At 47.6% G+C, this 21,068-nt stretch overlaps 1 protein-coding gene across 6 annotated transcripts in view; it reads left to right on the forward strand.

Moving 5' to 3' along the window:
• The window catches only part of Ston1 (stonin 1), a 46,730-nt gene that overhangs the window by 21,857 nt on the left and 3,805 nt on the right, over window positions 1-21,068 (forward strand). For 3 of the 6 annotated variants that reach the window (XM_052746528.1, XM_052746531.1, XM_052746533.1), the window contains exons 2-3: window positions 13,838-15,796; window positions 20,510-20,712. In XM_052746528.1, the coding sequence (XP_052602488.1) occupies window positions 13,885-15,796; window positions 20,510-20,712 (2,115 nt within the window). In that variant the 5' untranslated portion in view covers window positions 13,838-13,884. Of the gene's footprint in view, window positions 1-3,655; window positions 4,111-6,549; window positions 6,679-13,837; window positions 15,797-20,509; window positions 20,713-21,068 lie in introns of those variants that run through there. The other 3 variants (XM_052746529.1, XM_052746530.1, XM_052746532.1) reach the window with 3 other exon arrangements.

Here is a 21,068-nt window from a genome sequence, read left to right on the forward strand (position 1 = left end):
TAACACTGAACTCTCTAGCTTTACCTGTTACTGGCCAGGCATTACAGGGCCTGTGGTCTGTCTCTAGGGTGCATAACTCAGAAGCCAGAACTTAGGGGGAGTACTGCAACCTTCACTCAATGAGAAGCCGGGGTGTATGTGGTACAAGGATGTACCAAGACACAGTGCTACATGCCCCAGAGCCCAGCCTCCAAGGTTCGTCATCCTAGATGACTGTCCCTGCCAACCACAGTTCTGAAGTCACACAGGCTGCTCACAGGTGAGCAAAGCTTGCCATGTGTCAGCGGGGGAAAATTCCATTTTAGAGAATTAAATATCCTTTCTGGGCCATTTAGCTCCTTGGCTTTTCTCAAAAAACTAAAACAATTACATGTTAATTAAGACAAAGTGTTTTTATACTACTTATATCAATTTTTATAGCAAAAGGATTGATTTTGGTTAGCCCCCCCCCTCCAAAAAAATTTTAAGTCTGAGCCTGGTGAGTTGGCTCAGTGGGTAAGATAACTTGCTGCCAAGTCTGAGGACCCGAGTTTGGTCCCTGAGACCCCCAAGCTTTTAGGAGCCTGTCCAGCAGGGAATGGCCCAGCCTTGTAGCCCTAGAGACCTGCCTGTGGGCTCAGAACTCCTGCAGGGTCAACAGGCTGTGTGACCCCTTCACTTCTAGAAGGCAGCTTCCTCCCAGACCTCACCACCCAGTAACACAACTCTAAAGTCATCCTCTCTGTTGTCCCACAAATTGTCCTACACACTCTTGTGACACACGAAGGTGTACACATGTACACACACACACACACACACACACACACACACACACGAATAGTAAAAACTATTAAGTCTTTAGTCTTCCTAGATTTTTAGACCTCTAAGATTGTTTGCTCATTTTCAGGAGGGGTGACGGGCTGCAGGGGGGAAGGGGAAGGAGATTTGCATTTTTGCATATCCGGGGTGCCTGATCATAACCAGACCACTCGTAACTAGTTTTTGTTTTTTGTTTTTGTTTTCGTTTTTTGAACTGCTTTTTTGAGGTTTCCCAGAAGAATTCAGAATCAAAGCCCGGGAGCCATGGTTCTGTGGCAACCACAGGGCCCCCAGAGGACAGTGCTCTTTCTTATTTCTCTCAACTGTTTCTCGTTTCCACTAAAGAGCCCACGAAAGCCAGATGCCAGGAGGCTGCCCTGAAAGCAGGCCTTGTGTGAGGCGTTCACCCCAGCGAAGAATGCTTGTCTGTCTCCTTCTGATGGCCAGGGTGGGTGGAATTTTCTGGAGAGTGGGCAGCCTTGGGGTCCTTTTAACCCGGCTCCTGAGAGTAGAAAGAGGTAGATCATGAAGAAGACCCTTATTGGGACTGTCAGGAACCCGTGAACACGGGGAACAAGCAGCCTCCTGAAGATGTAGACGTGCCGTGGACCTGGTGCCCACGCAGGCTGAAGAGGCCACATGTTGCCTTTGCTCTGGAAGGGCAGCTTGGTCTTCCTTCTCCCACCTTAGACTCCCCAGACCTAACCACCTAATCACGAACCCCGTATCTTTGTTGTCCTTGGTCTCAGCCCAGCATTGACCTTGGCCTTCTGGGGTGTGTCTCTCTCCTTTTCCCTTCCTGTCCCTGTAAAGTGGCCCAGCTTTAACTGTGGGTGCCCTGTGGCTGTCCTCTTTCTCTACTGCAAGGGGTGAACCCTTTCCTAGCGCAGCAAGGCCCTCAACTTCGTGTCCAGCTCGTCTCTTTTCTTAAGGTACTTTCTTTGGCATCTGGTCTCTAGGAGACATTTCTACTGGGACAGACCTCAGACCTGCCCAGTGTGTGGTAAGGAGAGATGACTAGTTGTGGGACAGGGTGTAGGTAAGGAGGAGACAGCTGTGGTCCCATGGCCACAGGCAGAGCACATACTGAGTATTGTGAAGCCTTCTAGAGCCCCAGCCTTATGGAACAGTCTGAACCTCTCTCTTTCAACTGAACCCCCTTCCACTGGTTCTGTCTCTTGGCCAGGAGAGGCCAGGGCCTGAGGGCAGCAGGCTTTAGTGTGCTGGCCAGATGGACAGTGACAGGAGCTCTAGCTGTCGCTCTCAATGCCTAGAGGATGCCTTTGCATGCTTGCTCCAGTCAAAGGCGAAAGTTCGTTCCACGTGGAAGTTCCTTGGTCCCTTGTCTGGGAAAGCAAAGGTGAGCCTATCCCCTGTGTGTGACTAGGAAGGGACACGTGGCTGCTGCTTGTCCTTAGAGCGATGCTCAAAGCCTAGCTCAAAGACACCACTGTGGGCCCAGAGCCAAGCCTCAGGGCTGTAATAAGAGAAGTCAGCAACAGACAGAGAAGGCTGAGGCGATCTTAGTTAAAGTTGGCTGTGTGTGCTCTAGTTCCTTGTTCTGACACCACGGAGATTGTGACGGAAAGCTCCGTGTTTCTCCCTCCCTGTGGAGGCTCCTGGAAACACGAGTGGGCTTCTTTAATTCATTAGAACATGCATGTTGGAAGAGTTTGTCATGAAGAGACCTGCCAACCTTTTATATCAGGACTTTGCAAAGACACTGGATCCTGGGTCTTTTTCTTTCTGTCTGTCTGTCTGTCTTTGTATTCCCACTGCCACTACTGACTTCTTCTTGGGGACATGGTGTCCTCAGTACTTCTTCCTTTCAGGTCTAGGGGCTAGAAGTCTGGGCTCAGGATGCCAGCACGGTTGGGTTTGGCGAGGCCTGCGGGTCGTCCACTCTCGTAGACTCACAGTAGACAGACTGTCTTAGCTACTCTTTCACTGCTGGGACCAACTACCTGGTAAAAATAACTCAGGGAAGGGCTTACATACCTGCTTCATTAGATGGAGTGCCTGGCCTCCCTTGGAGTCTAGGGCCTGTCTCAGGAGCTAGTATACACAGTCTTTAGGTAGCCCTGAGTTTCCCCAGGCAGGCACTCTGAGGGGGCTTGTGTCATCAGAAGGATGAGGCCCCAAACAGTGTAAAGTGTTCACATTTGCTCAGGCCTCGATGGGCACAGTTGACGGGGTTCTTTTAGAAGCTGGCTTTGGACTTGTTAGGAATCTCCTAGAAGAACAAACATCTGTCTCTACTCTCGAAGTTGAGGAAATGGGTAAACAATAAAGCAAGCTTCAGAAAAGAGCCAGGACCCAAACTTGGAAAAGTGAAGGTTAATTGCCACAAGGGAGTGGTGGGCTGGGGGATGGAGCTGAGACCAAAGCTGATCATTTTTGAAGGCTCTGTAGACTATGCTGTGGTTTAACATTGTGCAAATGGTATTTCCTGTCACATGAATAAAACACCACACATGTTTGTGATTGAATAGTGTGGGCTGTACACCATATGTGCTAATAATACGGCTCGTGCCGCCCCCACCGGCGCTTTGCATGACCTGGATGAGGGCAAGGCACGCTCGTGTGCCTTACCTTTCTTTTCTGTTCCAAACTGGTGGTTTCCCCTTCAAGGGAAAACTCCTCTGGGAACGATCATCACACCATCACAGCAAATGTTTGGAGGAAAATTGTCATGATACCCTCAAGCTGGACTTTGCTTCCCTAGTACCAAGCCTGTAACAACAGCTAGTGGGGATCCCGGCCCTTCCACGGCACACACACCCAAGGGCTTCGCAGAGGCAGCCGGCGTCCAGCTGGTTACAAAGATGCTTTGGAGGAGTCTGGCAGTCAGGAATCTGAGAATTCCTTATTTGGGAGAGCAGCCAATGAAACCACACAGATATTGACCTTAAGACATTCTCTAGATTGTGCAGCATTGTTACAGCGAGGAGAGACACAGAAGGCTAAGCTCAGCCTTGGCAAAAGCGGGAGGCTGGAGCAGGAGTCCGCCTGACCTCTGCAATGGGGTCCGGACGATAGGAGACAGGGGCAACGCATTCCCGAGCCCCCAGGGACCTCTTCAGCTTCAGTCCTCTCCCATCACTTGGCACTTACAGAGGAGCCGATGTTAGGGACCAGTAAGAGGAGTCTGCTCCTCTCCACAGACATGCAATGTTGTGGGGACAAAGTTTTTAGCCGCAGATGACCTGGAATGCTGCTTCACCAGCCAAAGGCCCCCCACTGGGATTTCAACCATCTGCAGAAGACGGTAGAATTTTGTATGTTCCTTTGAAAAGCCAAGGAAAAAGGAAGGTAAGATGGACGGGCCGAGAGCAAAGAGCGGCAGGATAGAGGCAGCCCAGGGCAGTGTGGAGGGTAAGGGAGGACTGTGTAAGGAGTAAGATGGAATTTGAACAATTGGTTAGTGCACCAAGATGGCGGGACGGGAAGCCCGGCAGGCTGTTATTAAAGCCAGTCTCAGAAGGGAGCCTGACTGTGGCTGGGATGTTGTTCTTGAGCAGTCTTGGGGGAAATCTGTCCCAGAGCTTGCCTTTCCTATAGCCCGTTGGTCCAAGAGTGCTTGTAGATGAGAAACAGGCTCATCGCTGGCCCATCCTTCTGTTTTAGAGTTCCTGGCTCCAGGAAAGGATGGCTGCAGCTGGGAGCTGTTTTCTAGTGAAGGGTGTGGTGGTGACGGGTCACCTGCCAGGAGGTCTCCGGATCTTGGGAGTATGTGACTTTGGCATCACACCTGGTCCCAGCCAGGTTCTCCCTTTTGCTAGCTAGGTGACTTTTGGCAAGTAGCTTAATGTTTCCAGCTCCTCTGAAGCTGTGGGTGTTAACAGAGGCATGTACACGCAGCCCTTAGACAAGCCCTGCATGGCAAGCGTTTGCTTAACCAAACAGAATGCTCACACTTTCTTCCTGACTCTAAAATCCAACAACTCTTTGAACTGGGGAAGGCTACATAGAGATTCACTTTAGAAAAAGGTTATTTTGTCAACAGTGTCTTGAGTTTTGTGCCTTTGCCAAGTGTTTGTAGGTAAAGTAGAAAATGTCCTTACACATGAGACATGATCCCTGCTTGAAGAAGCTTCATCCCGACTCTCAAAGAATATATGGTGTTTTTCTCTGATGTGAGCGGTTTTTTATCCCGGGATGCTTTCTGGGGAGATGATTTTTCTCATTGCAGCCCTTCTTATTCACAAGGCATGCTGCAATGTTATTGTAAGGCATTGCTGCTTTTATCTCTGTGCGGCTTGTATGTATGGTGTATGTGTGCATGCACACATGTCAGTGTATGTGAGTGCAGGTACCCATGCCACATTGTGAGTGTGGGGACTGGACAACAACCTCTGCCTTCTACTCGGTTTGAGGCAGGGTCTCTGTTGTTGTTTGCCTCTGTATTCACCAGGCCAGGCTAGCTGACTATCGAACTTCTAGGGATTATTTTTTTCCTACCTGTCACCTGACCGTAGGAATGCTGGGAAGCCGCCCTGCCCCCAACTTCTGTGCCTGGCTTTATGTGGGTCCTTGGGATTCAAACCCAGGCCTTTAATCTTGCTCGGTAAGTACTTTACCCAGTGAGATGTCTCCTCAACCCGGGTATCACTATTGTTTATTTACTTGAAACAATTCATGGTTATCTCTGTAATAATATAAGCGTTTGGTTTCTTAGCTGGCAGAAAGCAGAATGCGTCCTTTTTAAACGTTTGCTGTAACCTATTCTGTTGCTCACACACCTTTTAGAATGGGGGTGGGGATAATTATTGTGTGAATCCTTTAATTTGGAGGGTGTTAAACTCTTGACATATCTAAGTCGGCTTCTGAATGCACCTGCTTTACACGTTGAGGGGGCCCTAAGCCATGGTTCTCTGTAGCCTTATTTTCCCTGACGCAAATAGTCAAATGCAGCTACATTAACTCGGTCTCAAGTTCAGTCAGCCTGAAGCTGCGTTGAAACAGGCTGCTGTGAACAGAGTGTCTCACAGTTTTACAGAGAAGCAAACATCTCCCTTAGGAATCTTAAATATCAAAAGCGGATTGCTAGAAATCTCCACCACAATAAATTATCTATCTGTGCCCTAGACAAAATCTTGGTGTCTTGCCCTACTTCTGGGCCTGACTGGAACTGTGTTCTAGGAGTTTGCCCATCATCCAGATGGGCTGCACGCAAACTTCTCAAGGGTTGAGGCCACAGGGAGGCATGGCTTGCCTGGTAGGGAAGAAGCCTGAGCCAGCAGCGGGATCTTTTTTTTTTGGTTTCTGAGGAGGGTAGCAGAGACAGAAAGGAACTGGAGTTCCTGGGCCCTGAACCAACTATATTGTAGACCTCAGGATGATACCCAAATGAAGTTTAAATGAAATGTTGCCCATGCACGGCTCTGTCAGTGGTGACACCCGGGAGTAGGGTGGGGAGCAGGAGCGTGTTCCGGTCCAAATCAAACTCGCCCCAGCCCAACAAAGGTTAAAGGGAGGGCTGCAGCCTTCCAGGGCTCTGAAGCAGCTGGAGTTAGGTCGCTCCTGCCCCCAGCTCCCAGCTGGCGAGATCCCTGGTGCTTCCCACCCCTGTCAGAGGCCCAGGGGTTCTGAGCCAGGCTCTGGGGTAGGGGTGGGGGGTTGAGGAAGGAAAGCGTTGGGTGGAACTGGCCCCGGTTGTTAACATTGCGCCAAATGACTGGAGGGCACTGTGGGACAGAGGGATGAGGTCATACCGAGGGAGGGCAGCAGAGGTAAGAGACGGCCAGACGGGTGATGGGGACAGAGGGAAATAAACCTGCCACCCACTGCGCTCCTGTCTGCAGAGCACCAGAGACCAGCCGTGGGTGGGGGAGCCGGGATCGATGGCCCTTTGCACGGATTTTGGGTTCAAGATCGTAGGTATTTTATAAAGTGTGCTAAAAAGGGGGAGAGGGACAGAGGGAGGGCCATTTACAAAGGAATGGGGCTGATTTCCTTGTGTGTATGATAATCAGTCTCTTTGTCTCACAAAGGGCACAACACGGAAAAATAAACGGCACCCTTTCCCCCAAGTTACCCAGGGAAACGCGAGGGGGCAAACGGCAGGCGCGGATCCCAGCGGGACTACGCTGCGGTCTCGCTCTTCTTTCTTCTAACCTAACAAACTCGGCTGGAGTCAATATTTGCAGGGCGTCTCGCCCTCCGCAGGGCTGGATTCCCTCTGAGGGTGGGGTGAGGATGGGTCTGGGCCCCTGAACCTCCTAGCCGCTCTGCGGGTTTCCAGGGGCCAGGGCTTTGATCGTTGCGTCTGCGGGGCGGAGCCCGACAGTGAGGTGCCCCGGGGTGTGGGTTTAGAGCCCCCAGGAATGCTCAGAGGCCGAGTCACCGCAGCCGCTGTCTTCAGCCTGGCCCCAGGCTCCCTCTGCTCCTTCTTTGTGTAGGCTCTTTTCCAAGCTTGAGTGATTACACACGGCAGGGGACCCAGTGAGGATAGAGGCCCTCCTTACCCAGAAGCATCGTGCCAGCAGGTTCTCAGCTTTCCTGTCCAGTGGGGGGCTCCTGGGGCTTTGCTTTCTGGCATTTTCAGAAGGATGGTTAATAATAATGGATGTAGCTCAATGGTAGAACACTTGCCAAGTGCATCCAAGGCCCCGGATTTGTATTCCCAGAAGTGGGTTATCTCAGCATTGAGGCCCTGGATCCGAGTTGGGAATAATATTTTTGCTTTTGAAAAAACAAAACAAACAAACAAAAAACCCAATTGGATATCAATTGCCATAGAATTGTAAATTTCCAATTTTAGAGCTGGAAAGGGCCCCAAAGATAGCTCCAATGCAACCCCCTGATATCTAGACAGACTGGGCACATAGCCAGCCCCGAGGCAGAGCAGTGACCAGGATTTGAGTGACCTCACTGTCTTAGGGTTTCTATTGCTGGGACGAAAGACCATGACCCAAAAGCAAGTGGGGCGGGCGGGGGTGGGGGGAGGGTTTATTAAGCATACACCTCTACAACACTGTTGATTACTGAAGGAAGTCAGGACAGGAACCCAAACAGGGCAGGGCAGGAGCTGATGCAAAGGCCGTGGAGGGATGCTGCTTACTGGCTTGCTTCTCATGGCTTGCTCAGCCTGCTTTCTTATAGAACCCAGGACCAGCAGCCCAGGGATGGCACCACCTGCAGTGGGCTGGACCCTCCCGCATTGGTCACTAAATGAGAAAAAGCCTTAGAGCTGGATTTCATGGAGGCATTTCCTCAGCAGAAGCTCCTTCCTCTCAGATGCCTCTACCTTGTGTTAGTTGACACACAAAACCAGCCAGTACACTCACTAATCCCAGGGATGTGCTCATTACAGCTCAGTCACGGCCTTTGGTGTCATTAGAATAATTTCAATAATTTATAGCATATCGAAGGAGATGGCATATGCTCAGAAGAAATGATCACAGAAGAAATGATCACATATGCTCAGAAGAAATGATCACAGAGAGGGCAAATTCACAAAGATAGGGTAGGTTAGTGGTTCCCAGGCCCAGGAGAAAGGGAGAATGGGGAGTGTCTGAAGTAGGTCTAGGGTTTATTTTGGGGGCCAGAGCAATGTTCTCAAATTGGTGATCATGGATACATAACCGTTATTCTTCTAAAAATCACTTAGATGCACACTTTCTTTTTCTTTTTGGAAGGGGGCCTTACGGTGTGTGAATTGCATCTCAATGAGTCCTGATTTTGTCCCTTACTGCTGGGGTGACTTCAGGCTGACACAGGGGTTTTGCCCCTTACTGCTGAGGTGACTTCAGGCTGACACAGGGGTTTTGCCCCTTACTGCTGGGGTGACTTCAGGCTGCACACAGGAATGTTGGTTTGCACAGCACAGGTTGTTTGATAAGCCATGAGTCATGAATAGTAAATATTTGAATGGTAAACTTCATGTATTGGGGGGGGGGCTGCCGTGCCTTATAAACTCACTGGATTTTTAGTTTCCCCCCACATTTTCCACTCCACTAACAAAATGGCTACATAGTAATCATTCCAATGAAGACTTAGTTATTCATATTCCCAACCTTCCCGTCTACGTTTCTCATGCAGTCCTTCCCCCCAGTGTGTGTGTGTGTGTGTGTGTGTGTGAGTTGGGAGGCACATGAAATCTATCCTTGGTAACACAATTTTTTTTTTTTGGTTTTTTTCGAGACAGGGTTTCTCTGTGTAGCTTTGCGCCTTTCCTGGATCTCGCTCTGTAGACCAGGCTGGCCTCAAACTCACAGAGATCCGCCTGCCTCTGCCTCCCGAGTGCTGGGATTAAAGGCGTGCGCCACCACCGCCCGGCTGGTAACACAATTTTAAGTGAATAGTGCAGAACATCTGTCTCACTGGTTGGTCTGCCCACAGACTCTTACAGTCCTTTTTATTTTTGTGACTTCTACTGCAGTCTTTTATTTCTAAATTTGAATCTTCCTTTTTTCCATTGTTCATTAAATTAGCTGTAAGGATTTATCAGTTGTCAACAAAACTATATGCACTGGCTGAGCCCCAGATCTCCCTCAATCATCTTTTACATCTGAAATGCCGTGCTCTCTAAACGGTGACTCCCCATGTGTCCCTTTTCCAGGGCCTGGCACACACTGCTGCACTTTCTGCCCTGAGTCTGACGTCAGACACTTTGTGTAAGTGGAGCCACAGTGTATATGTCTGCTGCTGGCTTTTCACCTCAGATGCTACACTCAGGGTCCAGGTGTGTTGCAGCAGGTGTTAGAATTAGTTTTTAAGACCCAGTAATATTCCCTTGTACACATTTTCTTCATTCTTAGAGGCTTAGTGTGTGTGTGTTTAAATAATGAATTCAGTGTTTAAGGGTCCTTGTCTGACTTTGTTATCAGGATGAAGCTGGCCTCATAAAACAGGTTTGGAAGCATTCCCTCCTCTTCAGTTTTTGGGAGACTTTGCAAAGGACATTAATTCTTCTTTGAGTGTTTTGTAGACTTTGGCAGGGAAGCCATTTGGTCCTGGGCTTCTCCTTGTTGGGAAGTTTTCTGTGATGAAACCAGTCTCTCTCACTAGTTAAAGATTTATTCAAATTTTCTATTTCTTTCTTTCTCTTTTAAAAAGATTTACTATTTTATTTTATTATTTTATTTTATTTTCTGCCTGTAGGTACCTGTGGAGGTCAGAAGAGGTCATTGATCCTCTGGGATTGAGTTCCTGATGGCTATGAACCACCATGTGGGTGCTGGGAACTGAACCCAGTCCTGTGTAAGAGTAGCTGGTGCTCTTACCCACTGGGCCGACTCTCCAGCCCAGATTTTCTGGTTTTCTGGTTCGGCATTGGCAGGTTGCCTGTTTCTAGGAATTTTAACCGTCTTCCTCAAGCTTGTCCACTTGCTGGTCTCCTCCGAGGCTCTTACAAGCCTTTCTGTTTTTGTGAATTTCGTTGCCATGTCTTTTGTTTCTGATTTGGAATCTTCTCCCCTTTCCCACTAAATTAGCTTAGATCTATCCTTTTTCAACAACACTGACTCCAAGGCTCGCCCTTCTTTATCCCATCTTCTTTTCTCCATCTCACTCACCTCTGCTCTGGTATTTCTCCTCTGCTAACCCTCTCTTAGCCCATCTATTGGCCAGCTTCTTCAAGCATAAAGCTGTGCCATTTCTTTGAATCCACCATTATTATTATTATTATTATTATTATTATTATTATTATTATTATTTAATGGAGGCGTTGATTGCTGGAGACTTCCCTGTTAGCATGGACTGTGAATTTTAGAAATCTTTGTTTGAAGGGTGGTGGTACTCTGTATGCTGTGAATGTGTTGTTCCCATTGGTTGATAAATAAAATGCTGATTGGACATTACCTCAGGCTTATTACTGACTAGCTCTTACACTTAAATTAACCCATAATTCTTATTTATGTTTAGCCACATGGCTTGGTACCTTTTCTCAGTTCTGCCTTGTCATCTTGCTTCCTCTGTGCCTGGTTGGCAACTCCTGACTCAGCCTTCTTCTTCCCAGAATTCTCCTTGTCGATTTATCCTGCCTATACTTCCTGCCTGGCTACTGGCCAATCAGCATTTTATTTATCAACCAATGGAAACAACACATTCACAGCATGCAGAGCACCATCACCCATCATTTCCCCTTTTCTTTCTATTTAAAAGGAAAGTTTTAACTTTAACATAGTAAAATTATATATAACAAAACAGTTATCAAGCAAGAATTATAACATTTAGTCTATTTGTATTTGGCAAAAATTAAAGAAAATATTTTATCTATCATATATTTGTGAGTCTAAAGTTTTATATCTATCCTTTCTCTTATCATAACCAAGGAAAATCATAATTATAACTATCTAGTCTTCAACTATATCAAGGACCTTAGAAGGATACAATATTATCTAAGTAAACAGGAAGAACATTGTAAGCATCTTCCAAAAATCTAGAATGACAGAGACAGTTGGCTGCCTGGACAGTCACCCAAGGTTCTTCTGTAATGTTGGGACATCCATTCTTCAGCCTACAGGGCTAGAGTCTCTCAGTCACTTCTCTCTGTGTCCTGTAGAATGTCTGGCAGTTTCTTCTGTGAAGCAGGAACCTGAAGGACCATCTTGCCTTGCAAAGTTCAGTGGACACTTTCCTATGGGTCCTGCATGTCCAGTCAATACAACATTTTGTCAAGCAGTCCAGGCAAGAACAGCTTCTTACCCAAATGCCTATTTTTGCCAAGAAGAAGATAAACTCCATATGGAGTATCTTCGATGCCCATCTTTCTCTTTGAAGTAAATTGGTGCTGCCAGGAGCAGACATGTCTCACTGTCCAGAAAGTCTAAATTTTTAAAACATTTTAAATGCCATATTCTGTAGGTCTTTGAAGTGTTTGAAGATTACCTACCTAACTGAATGATATCTATGTATACCTAGAAAACTTAAGATGACTATAAGTTTGACTATCATAGAAGACTAATTATTAATCTGTATTTCTCAACTATACATTACAATTTAAATGAGTTATATAAACATAATATCTTAAACGAGAGTGGAAATATATATACAGTATAACAAAATTAACTTTAAATTTGTATCAATAAACTAAAATCTATATCAATGTAAAACATTTTAAGCAAGTTGCTCCTTAAAAGTAGGTTCAACAATCTACCCTGGTATAGATTTTAGTATTTTCTAATTCACTCCCCCACCCCCTGCTTTCTTTTGGAAATTGTGTGACTACACAATGTCTTTATCTGTTATTTAGGTTGTTTGTCAGTTTCCATATATATTGGCGAATCTTCCAGCTTTCCTTTTGCTATTGACTTCTAGGGCTTTCCCGCCTTGTAGTAGGCAAAAATACATTACTTCAGTCTTCCTAAATTTAAGGTTTGTTTTGTGGCCTATGGTGACCTACTCCGGCATGTGTTCTGTGTGTAGGAGAACGTTCTGCTTGAGAAGGTGTATGTCCACTCCAGTCTGTGCTGGAGTCCTGTGTATGTGTCCCGTAGGCCCATTTGGTGGGAGGGATTGGTTAAACCTTCTTAGTAAAAAAAGAAAAAAACCCATCCATCTGGATACTTCCTCTAGTATAAAAAGTGGGATACCAAATTTCTTCATGTTATATTTAGCTATCTTGTCCCTCCTTCACGGCTGCTGGCATTTGCTTTTCTTTCTCTTGGCATTCTGGTACTAGGTTCTAACACATTTACAATGATTTTATTTTCCTTGTGCACTGACCCTTTTATTGGTATACAGTGTGCCTTTTGTGTCTGCAACTTGTTGTTGTTGTTATTATTATTATTATTATTATTATTATTATTGGTTTTCCAAGACAGGGTTCCTCTGTGTAGCCCTGGCTGTCCTGGAACTCCCTCTGTAAGCCAGATTGGTCTCGAACTCACAGAGATCCACCCGTCTCTGCCTCCCGAGTGCTGGGATTAAAGGCATATGACACTACCGCCCGGCTATTTGTTTTTAAAAAATATTTTATGTTTTCATTTTAGGTGTGTGAGTATTTTGCCTACTTGCATGTCTGTGCACCACATGCATACCTGGTGCCCATGGAGGTCGGAAAAGGGAATTGGTCAGACCCCACGGAACTGGAGTCATAGACGCTTGTGAGCTGCCATGTGGGTGAGGGAAACAAACGGGTCTTCTGTAAAAACAGCCGGTGCTCTTAACTGCTGAGCCATCGCTCCAGCCCCTGTGTGTCTTTGTTTTATGAGACTGGGGCCTGCCCTGTAGCTGGACTAAATAAAAGCACAAGCTGAACTCACTGTGCCGCCCGGGCTGAATTAACTAGGTTCCTCCTGCCTCAGCTCCCCACATCCTGGGAGTATAGGTGTGTGCCTCCATGCCTGGCATTGTAACTTTCTGACTTGAAGTTTGTTTTGCCTGATAGAAGTGTGACTCCTGCGGTAGTTAGCTTTCTGTCACTGTAACAAAATACCCGAGACAATGAACTTAGAAAGAGAGGAAAGACCTCTGTTGGTTCACGGTTTCAAAGGTTTTAGTCTATGGCCAATTGGTGCATGACCCTTGGGTACATCAGAATGGGAGTTGGAAAGGAGGGATAGCTCATCCACCTCACAGGGTCAGAGACAAAGGGGAGAAGGTGGGATTCCCACATCCCTCTTCAGGGGTCCACCCTCCACTGACCCAGCTTCCTTCCATTAGGCTCTCCTTCCTAAAGTCTCAGTGTGTCAAGGGCTGAGGACAGTGTCTCCAGTGCATGTGCCCTGGGGGACAGTCAGACCCACACTCCTCCGGCCTCTGCCCTCCCCACGCTGCTTAGGTCTCCATCTCCCTCCCTTCATTTTCATGTGCCCTGGGGGACAGTCAGACCCACACTCCGGCCTCTGCCCTCCCCACGCTGCTTAGGTTTCCATCATCTCCCTTCCGTCATTTTTAGCTGGTGTATGTTCTTACCTACAGCAAACTCTGGGGGATCCATAGAGTTAGAGCGGCCACTTGGAAGCTTTTTTTGTTTTTGTGCACACAGTAACCATGTGTACTTTCCACACCCAGGTCTTTATCAAAATGAAAGAACTCTAGTATCTTGGTTTTTAACCTTTATTTTGTTTTATTTTGTCTTTCTCCTCTATAGAGACAATGTCCCTGACTATTTGACCGGACCACAAGCCCACCCTGAAGATGTGTTCTACAAACCCAGGCAGCTGGGTCACCTTCGATGATGACCCCGCTTTTCAGTCTTCTCAGGCGAAGGCGAAGGATTTCCCTCTGGAGACCCAAGGTGTTTGCAGACCAAATGGACTGAAGCTGAGCCTGCCCGGCCTCAGGGACCTCCCGAGCGCTTCCTCCTCCTCCAGCAGCACCCCGCTATCCTCTCCCATGGTCGACTTTTACTTCAGCCCGGGACCTCCAAGCAACTCTCCTCTCTCTACACCCACCAAAGACTTCCCGGGGTTCCCCGGCATCCCTAAAGCAGGGACTCACGTGCTTTATCCTATTCCAGAATCTTCTTCAAGCAGCCCCCCCTCAACAGCGGGTCCTCCGTTGTCGCTTACGAAGCCAACCTGCTTACCCCATGCGTCATTACCCAGTGACCGCTCATGCACCCCACTGACCCCCAAAGCTGGTCTTGAAGATGACGCCAGCCCTCAGCAGGCCCGAAGCGAGGCTCTGCAGTTCGAGTATTTCCGAGAGGACTGTTCTTTCTCCAGCCCATTTTGGAAAGATGAAGGTAGCAGTTCTCAGGTCTCCTTTGACTCCCCGGCAAGCAGAAAGCCGTTCTCATCGAGGGACAAGGAAGTACCCATTGATCAAAAAAGCCTAAACCAGTGCTCACTTAGCTACATCTGTGAGAGGCTTGAACACCTGCAGTCAGCTGAGACCCAAGACCCTCTTGGAAACGCGTCTGTGCAGAGTCCATATGCTGGAGACACAGCCTCTTCTTTTGTCCCCCACACGCTCTTCCGGAGTCAGCCCAAAGCTGGATGGTCCTTCATGCTGAGGATTCCCGAGAAGAAGAACATGATGTCTTCCAGGCAGTGGGGACCCATTTTCCTGAAGGTTCTGCCAGGAGGGATTCTGCAGATGTATTATGAGAAGGGGCTGGAAAAACCGTTCAAAGAGTTCCAGCTCGATCCACATTGCAGGCTTTCTGAACCCAAACTCGAGAACTTCAGCATGGCGGGGAAAATCCACACTGTGAAGGTGGAACATGTGTCTTACTCAGAGAAAAGGAAATACCATTCCAAGACAGAGGTGGTTCACGAGCCTGACGTAGAACAGATGCTAAAGTTGGGGTCCACAGAGCACGGTGACTTCCTGGAGTTCCTGACCACTGTGGAGGAGGAGCTGGTAAAGCTGCCCGCTGTTGCAAAACCAAGGAAGAATTACGAGGAACAAGAAATTTACCTGGACATCGTGGACAACTTTTGGGGTAAAGTAACCAAAGAAGATGGAAAATTGGTTGAAAGTGCCGTGACAACTCAAATCTGTTGCCTCTGCTTTGTGAATGGGACGGCGGAATGCTTTTTAACCTTGAATGACCTTGAACTCCAGAAACGAGATGAATGCTATTTTGAGAAAGAACCAGAAAAAAGGGCCATTGATATTCTTAACTACCATTTCCATACATGTGTGAAAGCTGAGGAATTTGAACAGTCCAGAATCATTAAGTTCATACCTCTGGATGCTTGCCGGTTTGAGCTGATGCGTTTCAAAACCTCGTATGAAGGGGATGAGCTTCCCTTTTCTGTGAAGTCCATAGTGGCTGTCCAGGGGGCATATGTGGAACTTCAGGCCTTTGTCAACATGACCCCGGGGGCTCAGAAGTCACCCCCTGCCAGTTCCTCAAGGTGCTGTGACAATATCATGATTCACTTTCCTGTCCCAGCCCAATGGATCAAGGCCCTCTGGACCAGGAACCTTCAGAGGCAGAAGTCTCTGAAAGCCAAAATGAACCGTCGGGCATGTCTGGGGAGTTTACAGGAACCTGAATCCGAACCTGTCATTCAGGTCACTGTGGGGTCAGCGAAATACGAGAGTGCCTACCGGGCTGTGGTGTGGAGGATAGATCGACTTCCAGACAAAAACTCAAGTAAATATCCGACGCCTAGGTTGATTTCATAGGAAACTGCTCAGCGTTTTCACCACATCCATGGGCCCAAAGCAGGCAGAGGTGGATGGTAGCTTGAGAAGCCGAGGGCACGTCAGCACAGCTAGGTGGGAGGTGGGACTTTTAGCCAAACAGCTGGTTTATTTGTTTTCTCTTGTGTTAGTGCTACCCAATGAGTTTAACTTCCTGCCTCTTTAGTATCAAAAGAAATGGCAATCTAGTTAAGAGATTTTCTGTGGTGGTTCCTAGGAAATGTTTATAGGAATGGAGGAAGGAAGGAAGGAAGGGAGAGAGGGAGGGAGGGAGGGAGGGAGGGAGGAAGGAAGGGAGGGAGGGAGGGAGGGAGGGAGGAAGGAAGGAAGGAAGGAAGGAAGGAAGGAGGAAGAGCCTCCTCTGGCTCCCAGGTAGAGCATCACCCCATTCTCCAGGATTCTGTGGTTGATGCTGCTCACTTGTGAACGGGCTGGACCGAGTCCTCACTGTGGTGCCTCTGGGCAGTTCTGGTTCCATTTCTGGTGAGCAGGGGTCACATGCCTGTCTGCATCTCCCTAGCATCCAGCACAGAGCTGGACAGAGTTTCCTGGAGGAAATCAATGTAAATTTGTGGAAGGAGTGCGTGAAGGGCTGAGTCCCCCTCTCATGGTCCATTCTCACCGATCCAATCGGTCTACACCATGAATTCTCGGAAAGTCCGCTGCTATAGACGAGATCATTTCATTAGAAATGTACAGTCATTACTTCCACTCTACACAGACACTATGTCTGGTCCCAGAGGCTGCCCCAGCACCAGTGGGAAACAACAGAAATCAGGGTGTCAGTCAGACCTCAGGGGTGGTCTCGGGGTCCAGGAGGTTCCCAGCTGTGTAGCTACCTGCCAGCTTTCCTGTTTTTGTAGAAATGAGAGGCAGGATTCTGATTTTGTCTACCATGTGAGATCGAAAAAGGGACAAATAGGTTTCAAAATCAATTTCTGAGAACATGTTATTAAGATCTCCAAATTGCACCCTCCCTCCCCTGTAACTGGGGTTTTCTCCAGTCCTGCTTTGGCCCCCCGAAGTTCTGCAGCCCACTTATAAAATAATCACTCAGAAGCTCATATTAATTAAAATTGCTCAGCAATTAGCTCAGGCTAACTATTGACTAGCTCTTACATCTTAATTTAACCCATTTCTATTAATCTATAAGTTGCCACATGGCTCGTGGCTTGCTGGTATCTTAACATCTGCTTCTCATGGCGGCAGCGGCGGCTGGCAGGGTCTCCTGACTCAGCCTTCCACTTCCCAGAATTCTCCTCTCTGCTTGTCCCGTGGGCCAGGCAGGATCAGAAAAACTTCAGCTACACTCCCCCATAAAAACATGGAGAAGGTTTAACCTGCTTCAGCAACCTAGTTATCAGACAACCCCGTGCATGATCTCTGTGGATTATGATAGTCACTGACATGCCCACCGCACGGGAGCTGAGTAGTCCATACCATCATAGGCCATTATGACCAGACTACACCAGCACCACCTAGTCTTGCCCTGAGCTATCTCGGCCATGTCATGGGCAAATATTGTAGCTGATCAGAGTCACGTCAAGGCAGAGTGAAATGTGGCACCTGTGAAGGAGAGTGTGAGGTATCGGGTAGGATGACAGGCTGGGTGGGGACTTCTGTTCTGCACAGGGCACTCGGGCTCCTCAGCCTTCCAAGTTGGTGTCTGGTACCTGCTGAATCCTGTCTGTAACTCAAACTCTAGTTGGTTACATCAGCAAGCTGCAAGTCATGGGCAAGGACCCAGTCCAGGAAGCAGGTATACCATAGGCTGGGCCTGCTCTTCCTGCCTACATCACTCAGGTCTGTAGGGAAGTGGTCCTCACCCTGGGAACACATGAGGTTCTCCTGGGGAGTGATTCAAACATACTGGGGCCTTGACCCTCCCCAGGGATACTGCTGTAAAATGCATGAAGGGAGCTTGACCTTGTGGTTATTTAAAAGTCTTGTGTTCAAAATAACTACAGTAAATACCTCTAGTAAAAGTGATTCCTTTGATGTTGGCAGCATGGAGAAGAAGCCCAAGGTGCACTGATGTTCCCTGAAGGACTAGAGAGGTTCTTGGGGACTGTGAAATGGGGATGCCCACGGCGTTCTGATCTTTGTGCAGACGTGCACAGTCAAGGTTTGACTGAATACCAAACAGATGAATGAATTCATCAACTCAGATTTCCCCAAGTTGGCCCCAATTTCTTCTCCATACCCCAGTGTTCTGCTGGAGTGAACGCAGATTAAAAGCAAAAGAGATCGTTGATCAAGGGCCAAAGGGTGAGAGAGGAAGACGCTGGAGACCATGATAGGCGGGTTTAGATAGGGGGTTGCCGGAGCGACACTCACCAGCAACTGAAGCTTTCGCCTTCGCTCGCCCCCGCCCCGCCCCCGGCTCATTTCTGCTTTGCTCTCTGTCACCAGTATCTTGGTTCGATCCCTCGCGATTTGGTCCTCCTAAGTCCCTTTTCTTCAGCTCTTCTTAGTAGTTCAGCTTCAGACGTGGAGTATGTTGTGTCAGGAGAGATCACCCGGACCTGGAAAGCCTCTGTGGTTCGCTCTCCCTGTCCTGAGCCGAAAGAGTAATTACTAAGGCCCGCCAGTGCCCCCTCGTGGTCGGTCCCGAGATAACAGGCTTTTCTCTGTCATTCCCAAGTTTGACAAGTGTCTTTGAGGCCCGGAACCTGGTCTCTTCAGCTCGAAGTTTGAATAAGAGTATGTTAGTGGACACTGCAGAGTGGCCAAAAGCCTGGAAAAAAGACACCAGAAAACTTGGGAGAAAAATACTCTTACCACCAGCTTTTAAGGAAAAAAGGCAGAGGTGCCAGTTCCGTCATTTAAAAAGTATTACATCTTTAAATCAGATGTATTTCCCACCCCCATTTCCACTGGGAGACTTCCCTAAGAAACTCTTCTTGTACAATATAAACATCGATGAATAAACTCCAGTATCATTTTCAAGTCTAAATAGGTAGAATACATAGTTCTCGGACCTGCAAAGTATAGTAACTGGATACGTTAGCTTTAAAATCAAACAGCACTTGGCCAAGTATTAAGTTCAGCTGGTACTTCTGCTGGTTGGTTAACCTCACAACAACCTCGTAAGACCCTCGTTGGGGAAACTGAGGCTCAAAGAGTTAGGTAGCTTGCCTAGGGTCACAGAGCTCTTAAGTAAATAAAGCCGGGTCTAAGAGTTTGTATTCTGTCACAGCCATAGAAGTGAAAGGCTGTGGCTGAGTGTTAAGTGACCTACTGCATCCTGGATGCTGCCTGAAGTCTAGACAGGATGAAAGATTATGAGAACCCCACTCATCCCTGTCTCTCTGTCCATCTGTCTCTCTGTCCGTCTGTCTCACTGTGTGTGTGTGTGTGTGTGTGTGTGTGTGTGTGGTCTCGCCTGCAGTGACATGGGCAGCTTATGGACCCTCAGAGGCCACTGTGGTCCCATCCTCTGTGTTAGCGCTGTGGAGTGAGCATTGGCTGGCCGATTGATGAGTGACCTCTCCGGGCCTTTTATAGCTTTGGAATTCGATCAGTCTCTCTACAAGAAGCAGGTTGCAAGGAATGAAAGGCAACTTATCTTTTAAAGTAAATTTAAGCACAATCTTTTAAGCTCATGTTTTTGTGCCTAGGGCTACACTCTGATGAAAATGTTTTTTTCTTGAGCTAATTCAGTGACACAAGAGTTTAATCTGGCTTTTGAAATTAGCGTATTTTTAGAAGTTACATTTATTTAAAGACAGATTGAACTGGACACAGTTAGATGCTATGAACAATGTGACAGGACCACGGGACATTTGTGAAGTTACTACAGGGGCACACACACTCTACTGTTTTTGTTGTTTGTCTCGGGCTGGCCTCACAGTCAGATGTAGTCTGGAGTGACTTTGCACTCCACTCTTCCCAGCACCGCCTCTTAAGTGCGGGCATTCTGCAGGTGTGTGCCTGGCTCTAAAATGCTAACCATCAAAACTCCCTCCCCTCCCCCACACTCTGTAACTCCCACCTAAGCTCTCTGAGTAGACCCGGGACCCCTGGGTCCTGTGCAGGTTCTGGCACAGCCTAGGGTACCGCCACGACAATTCACTTCACCGAGAACAAATATTAGACTGAAATACTGAAGGCCGGGGTGTCCATCTCTCTACTGTAGTCTCTTCTAGTAAGAGCTTTTCAGGACAATGAGTGGGAATTTCAGTAGTGAAAAAAAAATCCATTCCACCGAAACAAAAACGTGTTATACCAAAACTTCAAGCCTAACTTTTAAAAGTCAGGCTTTCGAAACCACATGACCTAATTTGAACCCTATCTTTGCATTATCTAAAAATAAACACTGGCTTAAAACAATGATGGGGAATTATTGGAGCTTATTCAGTCTACTCAGGAGAAAGGTTTCTAGAGGGCTGAATCACATTGTGGTCAAATAATTCTGTTTCATATAAATATGGTTCTTATCTTTTGATTAGAGAACCTTTGTAACATTTGTGACTAAAAGTCATTTTTAAGAGTTGATCTGTGTGGGGACAAGAACTAATGCTCCAAGTGTGACATTAGGTTCTTCCCACTTGGCACACAGTTGATGTTCATGGCTGGGATTTTCACTACAGCGAGAAGCACGTGGTGTAGACTACTCCTTTGCCGTTGGATCATTCTGACTCTTTGCTTTGGTTCCCTCTAGGTCCCGATCAGCCTCATAGTCTGTCATACAAACTTGAACTTGGATCAGACCAGGAGATTCCCTCAGATTGGTATCCGTTTGCTACTGTCCAGTTTTCAATGCCTGAAACCTCTGCCTCGGGGACGGAGGTGAGGTCTCTAGGAGTAGAGAGCGACGTGCAGCCTCAGAAGCACACGTCTCAGCGGGCTTGCTACAACATCCAGGTACCCCAAGAGCCCTGGTTCAAGTGAGGGTTCTAGATCCGGGGTGGGGCCTAGCCTGACAGGAAATACGCAATTTGCGCCTTAAGAATCAGTCAGTCAGTCAGTCAGTCGTCAGTCAGTCAGTCATTCAGTCAGTCTGCCTGTGTGTCTCTCTCCCTTTCTGTCTTCTCTTTCCAATGATATTCGACAAAGAAAAAACTCAGTGGTCAGTCATGATAACTTAGTGGCCACCATTGACATCTGTTGAGAAATCTGTATGTGTGGATCCACTGATTTCTTTCCCTACTGATAAAGTTAGTGAGGGGCAACTGGTACACTGTGCCCTACCCTCTGCCCCAAAGCTGCCCCCCAACCCC

Source organism: Peromyscus californicus, unplaced genomic scaffold (assembly GCF_007827085.1).
Source record: "Peromyscus californicus insignis strain IS unplaced genomic scaffold, ASM782708v3 Scaffold_1__1_contigs__length_55948999, whole genome shotgun sequence".
NCBI classification, from domain to species: Eukaryota; Metazoa; Chordata; class Mammalia; order Rodentia; family Cricetidae; genus Peromyscus; species Peromyscus californicus.